The sequence below is a fragment of the Vulpes lagopus genome, chromosome 12 (genome assembly GCF_018345385.1).
Source record: "Vulpes lagopus strain Blue_001 chromosome 12, ASM1834538v1, whole genome shotgun sequence".
Taxonomy (NCBI): Eukaryota; Metazoa; Chordata; class Mammalia; order Carnivora; family Canidae; genus Vulpes; species Vulpes lagopus.
This window is the reverse complement of record NC_054835.1, coordinates 44,544,769-44,558,016: the sequence shown is the minus strand read 5'-3', so window position 1 is coordinate 44,558,016 and position 13,248 is coordinate 44,544,769. Positions and strand designations below refer to the sequence as shown.

The 13,248-nt window shown below is 35.6% G+C and overlaps 1 protein-coding gene across 1 annotated transcript in view; it reads right to left on the bottom strand.

Moving 5' to 3' along the window:
- Positions 1-13,248, bottom strand: part of EFCAB13 (EF-hand calcium binding domain 13) — an 88,648-nt gene that overhangs the window by 9,352 nt on the left and 66,048 nt on the right. Inside the window, 4 exon segments of the mRNA XM_041726839.1 lie at positions 3,614-3,664; positions 8,778-8,849; positions 9,607-9,706; positions 9,708-9,751. Coding sequence (XP_041582773.1) covers positions 3,614-3,664; positions 8,778-8,849; positions 9,607-9,706; positions 9,708-9,751 — 267 coding nt within the window.

Sequence of the window (13,248 nt, the reverse complement as noted above, 5' to 3'; positions counted from 1 at the left end):
GAGACACTTTGGGTATATTCGTTGGTTAAAAAACAGAACAGGACAAGTACTATAAAAGGACAGTTGAGGGTGGATCTCCTCTGAAGAAAGACTGCATGTCAAAATTAAGCTACTGGTGTCATGTCTTTGTTTTATTACATAATAGTATTTTCCACCCATGCTTATAAGAAATGAATGGTAATTATCTAAATAAGCATATATATATATATATCCAGATGAGTATGACCAGAGAGATATGATCAATAAATATTTAAATTAACAGACTATTCTGGCTCTAATTTGTATCAGCCTAAGTCTCCAGTGTGACTACTATTTTATCCACACATATATGCTTTAAGACTGTTTCTCATCAACAGGGAAAAATGGAAAGAATCTCAAGCCAAAAAAACTGCTCACCACTATTTATAACAACCCACTTATTTCAAGCTGCATTTAAAACCAAAAAATTATGTGCCAAAGAGAGTATGATGAGTTATCTGAATCCATCAATCCATTAAATACTGAATGAGCTGTAAGCCTTTCTTAAATAATAGTTAAGTCTTCACCTAACTCTGGGAAATGAACAAGGGGTAGTGGAAAGGGAGGTGGGCAGGGGAGTTGGGGTGACTGGGTGATGGGCACTGAGGGGAGCACTTGGAGGGATGAGCACTGGGTGTTATGCTAAATAAAAAATTTTTTAAAAAAATAGTTACGTCTTCTACATGTAGGTCTAAAGATTTCTATCAACTAATAAACAAAAAATGGCTAAAATTTGAGAGGAGATCTCTTGATCCTGAGGGCCACTACCAGTCCATATTGAGCTTTTGTGTGATTGTCAAAGGGCACCCCTCTGTATGTTTCAATTACAAAGAGGCACACCTGCCTCTGGGCAGCTGCAGTCTAGCACTGTGGTCCAAGCCTGAAGAGCACAGTGAAATATGGAGTGCATTTCAGTCTCTACTTGTACCCTCTCAACCAGGCATCTTTGTGCAAGGCACAACCCATACAACCAAATGGGGTAGTCCTGTTGATACCCCACCAGTTTAAAATATAAAGTGTGATCATTATTGGGTGTTTTAATTTTTCATCAATATCATTTCCCATTCTGTTTCTCTCTCAACCTCAAAATGAAGTCATTGTGTTTCCACAGTCTGAAAAATTGTTGCGTTATACCAACAGATCTCAAACTTCACACTTGGAAAGAACACTATAATACCATTTTAGACTTTTATTCATTCTATTAATATTTATTTTATAGCTACTAAGACCAACAATGAAAATTTTAGCACTCTCATCAGAGTTTCCTATAAAAAAGTTTTTCTATAAAACCCTGAAAACAGAGACTGGTTCTGTCATGTCTGCAAAAAAAAAAAATTATAATACATTATATAGTTGGTACTATGAGAAAAACACACATAAGTTAGTATGAAAGCACTGAGGCAGTTCATCTAACCTACAACTCTGAAAAATTTTATGGGATGAGAAGTGACATTTGAGCTGAGTTTAGGGGGGAAAATGTGAGTTTGTCAGATAGGAAATGTATCGAAAGGAAACAGCACATGCAAAGATATGGAACCAAAAGCAAATAAAGCCAATTTAAATTATAATAAGTTAGGACACCTGGGTGGCTCAGTTGGTTAAGCATCTGCCTTCAGCTCAGGTCATGATCCCAGGATCCTCTCCCTTGCTGTCATAAATTAATAAAATCTAAAAGATAAATAAATTCTAACAAGTAGTATGGCTACAGAATAAATACAAGTGTAAAAGTGATGAGAGATGAGACTAATGAGATAAAACATTTATTGTCATTCAATCATTCCAAAAATATTTACAATTATATGAGTTAATAACATGAAAGATTTGAAACAATACCTAGTTCAGTAAATATTATATAATACTATAATATTAGCTACTACTAAGAGCCTGCTAAAAGCCAGGATTATGCTAGGATCTGGAGCAAAGTGAAGACATGGTCCTTGGCCCAATGACCCTTCCAGGCATGTAAGAGAAGAATTATTAATCAAATAATCAAAAATATGACTGGAAAATAAACAGATTTTAACATGGGCAGAGGACCTAAATAGACATTTTTCTGAAGAAGACATTACAGATGGCCAACAGACACATGAAAAGATATTCAACATCATTAATCTCAGGGAAATGCAAACCAAAATCACAATAAAATATCACCCTACACCTGTCAGAATGGAACCTCTGGGCACTGTTGGTAGAATGTAAATTGGTACAGCCACTGTGGGAAACAATATGGAGTTTCCTCAAAAAATTAAAAATAGAAATACCATATGACCCATTTAATTCCACTACTGGGTATTTACACAAAGACAACAAAAACACTAATTCAAAAAGATACATGCACTCCTATGTGTATTGCAGTATTATTTACAAAAGCCAAAATATGGAAGTATCTCAAGCATCCATCACTAGGTGAATGAAAAAAGATGTGGTATATTATGAAATATGACACTGCCGTGAAAAAGGCTGAGATTTTTGCCATTTTGCCAACATGCTAAGTGAAATAGGTCAGACTGAGAAAAAAAAATTTGATTGTACTTGTAAGTGAAATCTAAAAAGCAAAACAAACAAAAAACAGAATCAGATTTATAAATACAGAGAACAAACTAATTTTGGCCAGAGAGAAGGGCAGTAGGAGGATGGGCAAAATGGGCGAAGGGGAGTGGGTGATACAGGCTTCCAGTTATGCAATGAATATGTCATGGCACAATGTAGGGAATATAGTCCGTGCTATTGTAATAACATTGTATGGTGACAGACGGTAGTTACATTTGGTGTAACTAATGGAGAGCATAACATAATGTATAGAGAAGTTGAATCACTCTGCTGTACACCTGAAACGAATAAAACATTGTATGCCTCCCATACTCAAATAAAAAATTTTTAATGAAAATCATTTTATTTTGGTCTTAATGAATTAAGATGATTTAAGCTAATATTTGTGTTACTTTATTTTTTTCTAAGTAAGCTCTATACCCAATGTGAGACTTAAATTCCTGACCCCAAGATCAAGAGTCACAGGCTCTACCGACTGAGCCAGCCAGGTGCCCCATTTTTGTTTTTACAAGATAAAACATACTGAGCATTTCTAGTATTGTTTAAAAAATGAGTATTTATAATATGAAATAAACGCTATGAATGAGATATGGTTTAATGAAAGCATGTAACAAAGGAAGCTGACCTAGACTAGCAGGTGGGCTCCCTAGAGGAAACTGATGCATACCTGAAAGATGAGTAAACATTAACCAGGCAAAGAGGGTCAGGGAATAAAATATGCAAAAGCTTTGTGGCAAGAGAAAAAGAGATTATCTAAGGAAATGAAAAAGCCAATATATTTGAAAGTACAGAAAGCAAGGGTAATGACAGAAAATTATGCTAGAGAACTAGGACATGTAGGATTTTGGTCTTTAACAGCAATGGATATGTTTAGAGAGTTATAAATAATGTGACATAACATGATCAGATTACTTTTTTTAAAAAAACAATATCACTTTGGCTAAAGTAGGAAAAATGGACTAGGAATCCATTGGCACTTGGCAATGATCCTAAAAAATAACTCTTTTATAGAGAATGCTTTCTTATATACATATAAAGTTCTTACCATCTGCTTTTGGTAGTTTCAGATTTGAAGACAAAGTCTCTTTCCTAAAATCTGCAAATTTAGAGAAAGAGATTATGCCATAAGGAATAGCATCCTGATTTTACCCAGTTTCAAAAAAAGCCAACTGATAGATTAAATACTTCATTTCTCAGTAACATTTATCATAGACCATTCCCTTCTCAAAATCTTCCACTGGCTTCCAAAATATTATTCTCTATTCTTCCTCTTATTTCTTAAATTCCATGGATTTGTCAACCTCCAAAGCTCCTTAAATGTGGCTGAGAGTTTAATGTCACAAATGTTTCCTTTCTTCCTAAGAGGGCAGGTTAATCCCCAGGCCCAATTATTCAACAAAATGTTTAATTATTAGTTTGAATCATCCTTCCGTAGTTCTGCTTGCCTACCTATCTACCTAATTCTGAAGCTTTTAATAAGGACAAGTTGCAGTTATACCCTTCATTCTATACACTTTCTACAAAAAATGCAAATTGCTAGAGAGATCTATTTAAGGAACAAGTGATAGAAATAAAATATGCCCATTTGTATAGATGGACCATATTACAGTTAGAGAGCAGTTTAGAATAATTCACGAGTCCAGGTATTACCTTGAAACAAAAGGTTAGAATAAAGATGCATTATATTTATCTTAATTTTTTCTACTTGTTCTAAGCAAGATAAAAAAAACTAACCTATTAAAAAGTACTTTCAAAATAGTAGGTTTGGCAATTTTATAAGATAACTCTAAAACAGGATTTCTCAACCTCAGAAAAATTACATTTGGATCCAGATAATTATTTGGGGGAGAACTGTCCTATACACTATAGGATGGTTAGCAGCATCCCTTGCTTCTACTCACTAGACACCAGCAGTCCTCACCCATCAGTTCTGACAATCTAAACTGTTTTCTCACATTGGCAATTTTTCCCTGAGAGGTAAATCTGATCTTATTTTCTAGCTGACGCTAAATTTAAAGATAGGAAATGGCTTTCCAAATATAGATAAAATCCATCTGGGTATATCCCAACTGAGAATCTAGATGGGTCAGATAATTCCTTTGCAAATAACAGCTCAACACTTATATAGAGTGTTATATGACAATGTTTTTATTGTTCATTGTTTTTTTGTTTCATTTCATTGTTTCTATTGTTTATTTATTTAAAAATAAAGAGTCAGTAACTTGTACTTTTCAAAGGGTCTTTTGCCTAAAAAAAAAGAAAGCTAGAAAACTCTTAAGACCTCTCTAAAATTCATAAAAGGAAAGGGATTAACTTTGAAATGAAACTACTATAGAAAGAAACATTTCAAAGCCATACAACAACATATATAAATACTTGGAGACCAACTTTACAATACAGTCCAGGAGATCATCCAGGAATCTGATACTATAATAACTAAATGCAATAACTTTGGATATAGAATATAAAGTATATTCCTAAATTTGATCTGTAGTAAATCACATTTCAATACATTTATAGTATTATTTAGGAACTGAATATTAACTAAATATTATTTAGTTAGAAACTATGAAAAATTAAAAAAAAAATAAAAAAAAAAATAAATAAAGGGGATCCCTGGGTGGCGCAGCGGTTTGGCGCCTGCCTTTGGCCCAGGGCGCGATCCTGGAGACCCGGGATCGAATCCCACATCAGGCTCCCGGTGCATGGAGCCTGCTTCTCCCTCCGCCTGTGTCTCTGCCTCTCTCTCTCTCTCTCTGTGACTATCATAAATAAATAAAAAATAAAAAAAAAATAAAAAAAAAAAAAAGAAACTATGTGTTAAGATTTAATTAGTATTTTAGTAAAATATTTTTAAACTCTTAGATAAAATTTTAGAAGAAATACTTATTACAAGTCACTGGTTATCTGCTCAATCAATTTACCCTCAACAAAGGAATCATCCAGTATTTCTTGAAGAATTTCATCAGTGAAATAAATTCTATTGGTGTTTCCAAGTGTATCTGCATATTTGTCCTTATAAGACTGATCACTTTCTTCCATAGAGTCCAATGTATTGATGATGTTATTCAATGCTACAAACACAGACAATATACATACAACATGTAATTCAGCCCATGGATCTAAATCTTTAGAACATAACAATAAAACTGATGGACTCTTCTACATTTGCCTATCCAAAATGGCAGTCACTACCCATATGTGGCTTTTGAAATAAATAGAGCAATCCATTCTCCACTATAGTTTTCTATAGCCCCTTATCTTTATTCTTAAAACTATTTTGTTAAAATCCTGGGTTCTGGGTGGGCTATTCCTGTACAAACAAAAAAGTATGCTACTTTTTCTCTACTTATCTATTGATGAGTTCACCATTTCAGTAAAAAAAAAAAAAAAAAAAAAATCCTCCATTCTTCACAACTGTTCTCAAATCCCTATCCTTCCCTTTCCACTTTCTTTCCCTATACCCCTTGCTTTTGTCAGCTCACTTCACCCAATTTAGAGAATCAGCAAAGCCTATTATGTTTAGCACAATAACATCAAACATCTAGACTAGGAAATCCATGACTGATCGCCCTTAATTAAAAAAAAAAACAAAACTTCAGGGGCACATGGATGACTCAGTCAGTTGGGCATCTGACTCTTGATTTTGGCTCAGGTCATGATCTCAGGATTTTGGGACTGAGCCCCACATACATTGGGTTCTACACTCAGCATGGAGTCTGCTTGGGATTCTCTCTTCCTCTCCCTCTGCTCCTCCTCTCACTGGTACCCTCTCTCTCTCAAGTAAATAAATGAATGAATGAATTAAATCTTTTTAAAAAATCATTTACATTTCTAAAGTACATATCTAAAAAAATCATCTGTCAGGATTCAACAAGAGAAATGTATAATAACTTACTTTAAAATTAGCTAATTTATGTAAAAGTATAATTTAATACATTATGGTGTTCCATGATTTAGTCATTAGTTATCGGTAAGGAATTTCAAAAACAGGCTATGTGAGGAAGGGCTGAAAGGAAATGTGAATCTAGAGAAAAGATGATTCAATGTGAAAGAGAAAATCTAAGAGTTCTCCTCATATCCCTGGAAGGCTACTGACAGGAGGAAGAGTCCAAATGTTAAGTATGGTTTAAGAATGGAATTATAATGCAGGACTTCCACCAAATAATTGGAATAATTGACTAGTTCTACAACTGTCCAAAATTATGAAATGGGCTGCTTCAAAAAGTCACAAGGATTTCCATGATAAATACTAGGATAAATGTGTACTACCATTAGCCTGTCCCTGAAAGCCACTAATGTGGCTTTTAAATAAACATATAATAATGAAGAAACTCCATATCTAATGAGCATGGAAACTATCAAATCCTCTACTACAGACCTCATTCTCTGGTCACAATAAAATAAAACTAAAAATAAACAATAAAGATAGGGCAATAATGAAATTAAAATGGATTTAAAAAAATTTTTAGGGCAGCCCCAGTGGCTCAGCGGTTTAGCACCACCTTCAGTCCAGGGCGTGATCCTGGAGACCCGGGATCGAGTCCCATGTCAGGCTCCCTGCATGGAGCCTGCTTCTCCCTCTGCCTGTGTCTGTGCCCCCCTCTCTCTCTCTGTGTCTCTCATGAATCAATAAATAAAATCTTTAAAAATAAATAAATAATTTTTATGTATTTATTTATTTATAAAGATTTGTTTATTGATTCATGAGAGACACAGAGAGAGGCAGAAACATAGATAGATGGAGAAGTAGGCTTCCTGAGGGGAGCCTGATGCAGGACTCAATCCCAAGACCCCAGCATCATGACCTGAGCCAAAGGCAGATGCTCAACCACTGAGCCACCTAAGTGCCCAAAAAATTGCTTTAAAATTTAAAGTTTTCTCTTAAACAATTGTTACATTAGGAGAAAATCAAAATATGCCTGAAAATACTTAATTCTTAAATTATAAATAGAAACACTAAATATAAATCTAAGAGGTAGTGCTTTAAAAAGAGATAATTAAAAGATTATATTAGTAAGCATAGAAAAAGTACATATTAAAATAATTTTTTAAAGAAGAATTTTTAAGAATTAATATCCATTATTGATAAAAGTTTTTGCAACCCTTTCAGAGGATAATTAAGCAGTAGTTGTTAACATCTTATATCTGCATATATTTTGGTCTAGCACTGTGACTTCTGAGGAATTTATTCTCCAAGAAAACTTTGTGCACATATATACATACAAGGATGCTCATCAAAATGTTTGAATGATGAAAAATTGACAATAACCTAAATATTATCAAAACTGTTGTGGATAAAATTATAGTACACCCCCACAATGGAATATTATGCAGTCTTTAAAAAGAATGAGGTAGTTTATATGACATAATGGGACATGGAACAGTATCTAAGATACAGTGTTTATTTCTTCAAAAAAAAGCAAGTTGTGAATATTATGGACATAGTAGTTTACTATTTAATAATTTCAGAATATACAAATATTCATAAATACAAATTAAAAAGCCTATAAAGTTACTTACCAAACTTTAATAGGGGTATTTCCAGAGGGTAACATTACAAGAACCTTACGCTTTATATTTCTTACATATCTGGTCACTAAATTTTTTAAAAAGATTTATTTATTCCTTCATGAGAGAGAGAGAGACAGAGACAGAGACAGAGACACAAGCAGAGAGAAAAGTAGGCTCCTCGGAGGGAGCCTGATGTGGGACTCAATCCCCAGACCTGGGATCACGCCCTGAGCCAAAGGCAGAAGCTCAACCGCTGAGCTACCCAGGTGTCCATGGTCACTAATTTTTTTTTTTTTATAAAAGTTTAAAAATTGCCATTATTACAAAATAAAGTTTTCTTATTTAGCTTTTGGAAAACATTACAACTTTGTGATTTTCCCAATTTTTTCCATTGAAGTAAACATTTTAAAAAAGATTTTATCTATTTATTTGGAGAGTGCACATGTGCACTCTGTAGAGGCCCAGAGAAGGCCAGGGAGAGGAAAAGAATCTAAAGCAAACTTGGAAAAAAAAAAAAATAAAGCAAACTTGGTGCTGAACACTGAGCCAACAAGTCGAAATGTTCAAATATAGATGAAACAAACATTTGACACAATTATTACAAAGATTTAAGCACCAAGTGTTTGACTAGGTGACCTCTGAATGAGATCTGAAGGTGCTGTGGCAGTTCAAAAGTTTTATCATAAAACTCTTACCAATAAAGTTGGAAAATTCCTGGGTGTTCTTCAAAGCCTTCATACAGTCTTTAACATTTACCATGTTGTCATCTGGAAGAAAGAGAAAAGTGATAGACAAGAATCCATGGACAAGGTCATATTACAAAGCTAGTATGAAAATCAAAATCAGAATACAATTTCTTTTTTTTTTAAGATTTTATTTATTTATTAATGAGAGAGACAGAGAGAGAGAGGCAGAGGCAGAAGCAGGCTCCATGCAGGAAGCCTGATGTGGAACTCGATCCCGGGACTCTGGGATCATGCCCTGAGGCAAAGGCAGACACTCAACCGCTGCACCACCCAGGCATCCCCAGAATATAATTTCTTAAATACTTTATGTGCAAGATACTTTAGATTCACTTTCACCCATTATGCCTTGCAATTCACCTTACAAGATTGTAGATATACTAGTTCTGATTCTACCTGTAAGGGAGCTAAAATACCAAGAAGATTATAAGTCCAATAACCACTTGGCACAAAGTGGCAAAGCTCGGTTTACTATTCACAGAACTGGAATTCCCAAATTATTCATTAGTCACTAAATCAAGACATATCTCAGGAACTGATACCCACAAGCCCACTCCCCACAAAATTTCAACCTTCTTATTAAAAGCATTCTCATAACTGCAAAAAAGGATATAAAGGAGGAAAGGCTCCTTTTCAAGATGTTTATAGTAATACAAGCAAATATCTGTAGATATTTGCTCAAAGAAGAAATCACATTTATTTGAACAAAGACCTTGCACACTTTCTTTATAGGTACTCCTACCCAAAACAAAAAAACTGATAGTAATATTTAAACGCTTACCAGAAACAAAATTTGATTGAAGAATTTTCTCTACTTCCTTTTCAGGTGACTTAATCCCAATATTTCCTAGAAAGCTCTCTAAGTTCTTCCTAGGTATCATTGTCACCTTCAAGCAAATCAAGGGCTAAGGTAATGTCCTGTAACTCTAGAAATAGAAAAAAGTTATTTGGTAATTGAATTAACCTCTCATTTAAAATACAACAAACTCAAAATGGATGAGAGATCTAAATGTGAGACAAGATTCCATCAAAATCCTAGAGGAGAACACAGGCAACACCCTTTTTGAGCTCGGCCACAGTAACTTCTTGCAAGATACATCCACAAAGGCAAAAGAAACAAAAGCAAAAATGAACTATTGGGACTTCATCAAGATAAGAAGCTTTTGCACAGCAAAGGATACAGTCAACAAAACTAAAAGACAACCTACAGAATGGGAGAAGATATTTGCAAATGACCTATCAGATAAAGGGCTAGTTTCCAAAATCTATAAAGAACTTATTAAACTCAACACCAAAGAAGCAAACAATCCAATCATGAAATGGGCAAAAGACATGAAGAGAAATCTCACAGAGGAAGACATAGACATGGCCAACATGCACATGAGAAAATGCTCTGCATCACTTGCCATCAGGGAAATACAAATCAAAACCACAATGAGATACCACCTCACACCAGTGAGAATGGGGAAAATTAACAAGGCAGGAAACCACAAATGTTGGAGAGGATGCGGAGAAAAGGGAACCCTCTTACACTGTTGGTGGGAATGTGAACTGGTGCAGCCACTCTGGAAAACCATGTGGAGGTTCCTCAAAGAGTTAAAAATAGACCTGCCCTACGACCCAGCAATTGCACTGTTGGGGATTTACCCCAAAGATTCAGATGCAATGAAACGTCGGGACACCTGCACCCCGATGTTTCTATCAGCAATGGCCGCAATAGCCAAACTGTGGAAGGAGCCTCGATGTCCATCGAAAGATGAATGGATAAAGAAGATGTGGTTTATGTATACAATGGAATATTACTCAGCAATTAGAAATGACAAATACCCACCATTTGCTTCTACGTGGATGGAACTGGAGGGTATTATGCTGAGTGAAATAAGTCAATCGGAGAAGGACAAACAGTGTATGTTCTCATTCATTTGGGGAATATAAATAATAGTGAAAGGGAATATAAAGGAAGGGAAAAGAAATGTTGGGAAATATCAGGAAGGGAGACAGAACATAAAGACTCCTAACTCGGGGAAACGAACTAAGGGTGGTGGAAGGGGAGGAGGGCGGGTGTTGGAGGGGAATGGGTGACGGGCACTGAGGTGGACACTTGACGGGATGAGCACTGGGTGTTTTTCTGTATGTTGGTAAATTGAACACCAATAAAAATTAATTAAAAAAAAAAAAAAAACAACAGTAGCGGGATCCCTGGGTGGCGCAGCGGTTTGGCGCCTGCCTTTGGCCCAGGGCGCGATCCTGGAGACCCGGGATCGAATCCCACGTCGGGCTCCTGGTGCATGGAGCCTGCTTCTCCCTCTGCCTGTGTCTCTGCCTATCTCTCTGTGTGTGACTATCATAAATAAATAAAAATTTTAAAAAGAAAATTAAAAAAAATAAAAATAAAAATAAAAAACAACAGTAGCTATCACTAAAGACTTCTGTCAGTGGCAGTCTGAGAGTTCTTATCGCATCCTGAATTGAAGAATAAGAAATACCAGGGAAGAACCCAGCCCTCAGGGAATTCTAGTCCAGCAACACAATACCCTTAGTCTGTCATGTTTCTTTGGTGGCCAATATAAAATTGGCACAACCAAAACGATCCATATACTGAATTTTTCACTGCAATTACACAAAGTAGCTATTTGACTGTGAAGCTCTAATGGTAGCAAACAAAATTATCTGTATCAAAGTGAAATAAATTTCAGAATCATGAGAAATGTAAAATATGAAACATGAATATCACAAGGACTCCTTAATCTTTTTTTTTTTTTCAATTCTACCAAGATCCAATTATACCCTGGCATCTGGAATTTTGCTTTATTTCCAGCTCTTACAAAGGAGGCAGTGTTAAGTCAGACAGACTTGCATTCATATCCTGGCTCCAGGATTTGTCACCTGGAACTGTGTGACCTTGAGCAAATTATTACTTACCTCCTTTATAAAATTCAGAAGTCATATATCTAAAATGAGATAATACTATCTACCTCACAAGGTTGATGTGGAGATTAAATGTGATGATGCATGAAAAACATTTAAAACAATATTAGATATATGGCAAGCACTTAATAAATGTCATATTAATAGCAATAAAGTTACTACTACTATTATTATTACTAAAACCATCAGGAATTAGCTATAAATAGAAATCACAGCTTTTTAGTACCTTTGATCCTGCCTTGCTTTCTATCCTCCTAACATCATAGGGAGGCAACTGCAAATGGCATTTTGAGCTTTGCTAGCACCTAAAAACCTGTATCAGCTCTGCTTCTTTGTTTTAACTACAACTTGGTTTCCTTTAAAATACAGTTTCCTTGCATAACCATCTTAAGTAGAGACTCCTCATCCTCTTATGCTCCACATAAGACTAAGAAGTAGAGAAACACTTTTAAATTTCTGCTGCTGCTGTCAGGCTATTTTAGTTTCAACTTCAATCAAACCTTATCCCTCCTTCTGCAGTTCAGGACTGTCATTCACCTACACCACCCTCCTGACGCCATCATCTATTACTTTCTGATCACATTTTCACTGTCTCTGAGGATCTTGGTATCTTGTTCATAATCCTCCCTCAACCCCATTTCCCATTATCATTTAATGATGATAAGAATGACCTTGACCTCTTAACTCCAAAAAGCTTCTACTTCCTTTCCAAATTCATCCATACCATTGGTCATCCTTGATTCTCATTACCTAAAATTTCCTGCCCCCCCCAATCTTAAACTACAAGATCATATACCTGACCATAATCCCTTAAAATTATGTGTGTATGTTGAAGGAAAGCATAGAACTTTATTCACAATATGTCTACTTTCTAGGACCCTCCAAGATCACCAACAGTCAAGGCACAGTAGACTAGCCTTCTCCATTAGTAATGAAGGGAACATTTTGAAAGCCAAGTTCTAGTATGTCAGACAACCTCGCAAGCGGGCTTTTCTTTTTTTCTTTTCTTTCTAAATATTTTATTTCTTTACTCACAAAACACAGAGAGAGCCAGAGACATAGGCAGAGGGAGAAGCAGGTTCCATGCAGAGAGTGCGACGTAGGACTCAATCCCAGGACCCTGGGATCGCAACTTGGGCCAAAGGCAGATGCTCAACCACTGAGCCACACAGGTGCCCCGCAAGCAGGCTTTTCTAAAGAGAGAAGCCTAAGGCCTGCTGCATTAATACTTTTCTTCTACTGTGGCACTTCCTAACTTTTCCCTGTAGTTATTGGCCTTATAGTGTACTAGCTGACAGGTGCCATCCCCCTAATCATTGTGACCATCTCCCAGATTCAGGTACCTAATCTCTATCTGTTCTCTTTTCTCAATTCATTTCAAGCTTCATTTCAAATTTTTTTTCTTCCTCCTCATAAAAAGTTACCTGTCCTAAATACCAGTCTCTTTCTGAGCTCTGCTCTCAAAATTAACTACCATTTACCAAGTATATAATAT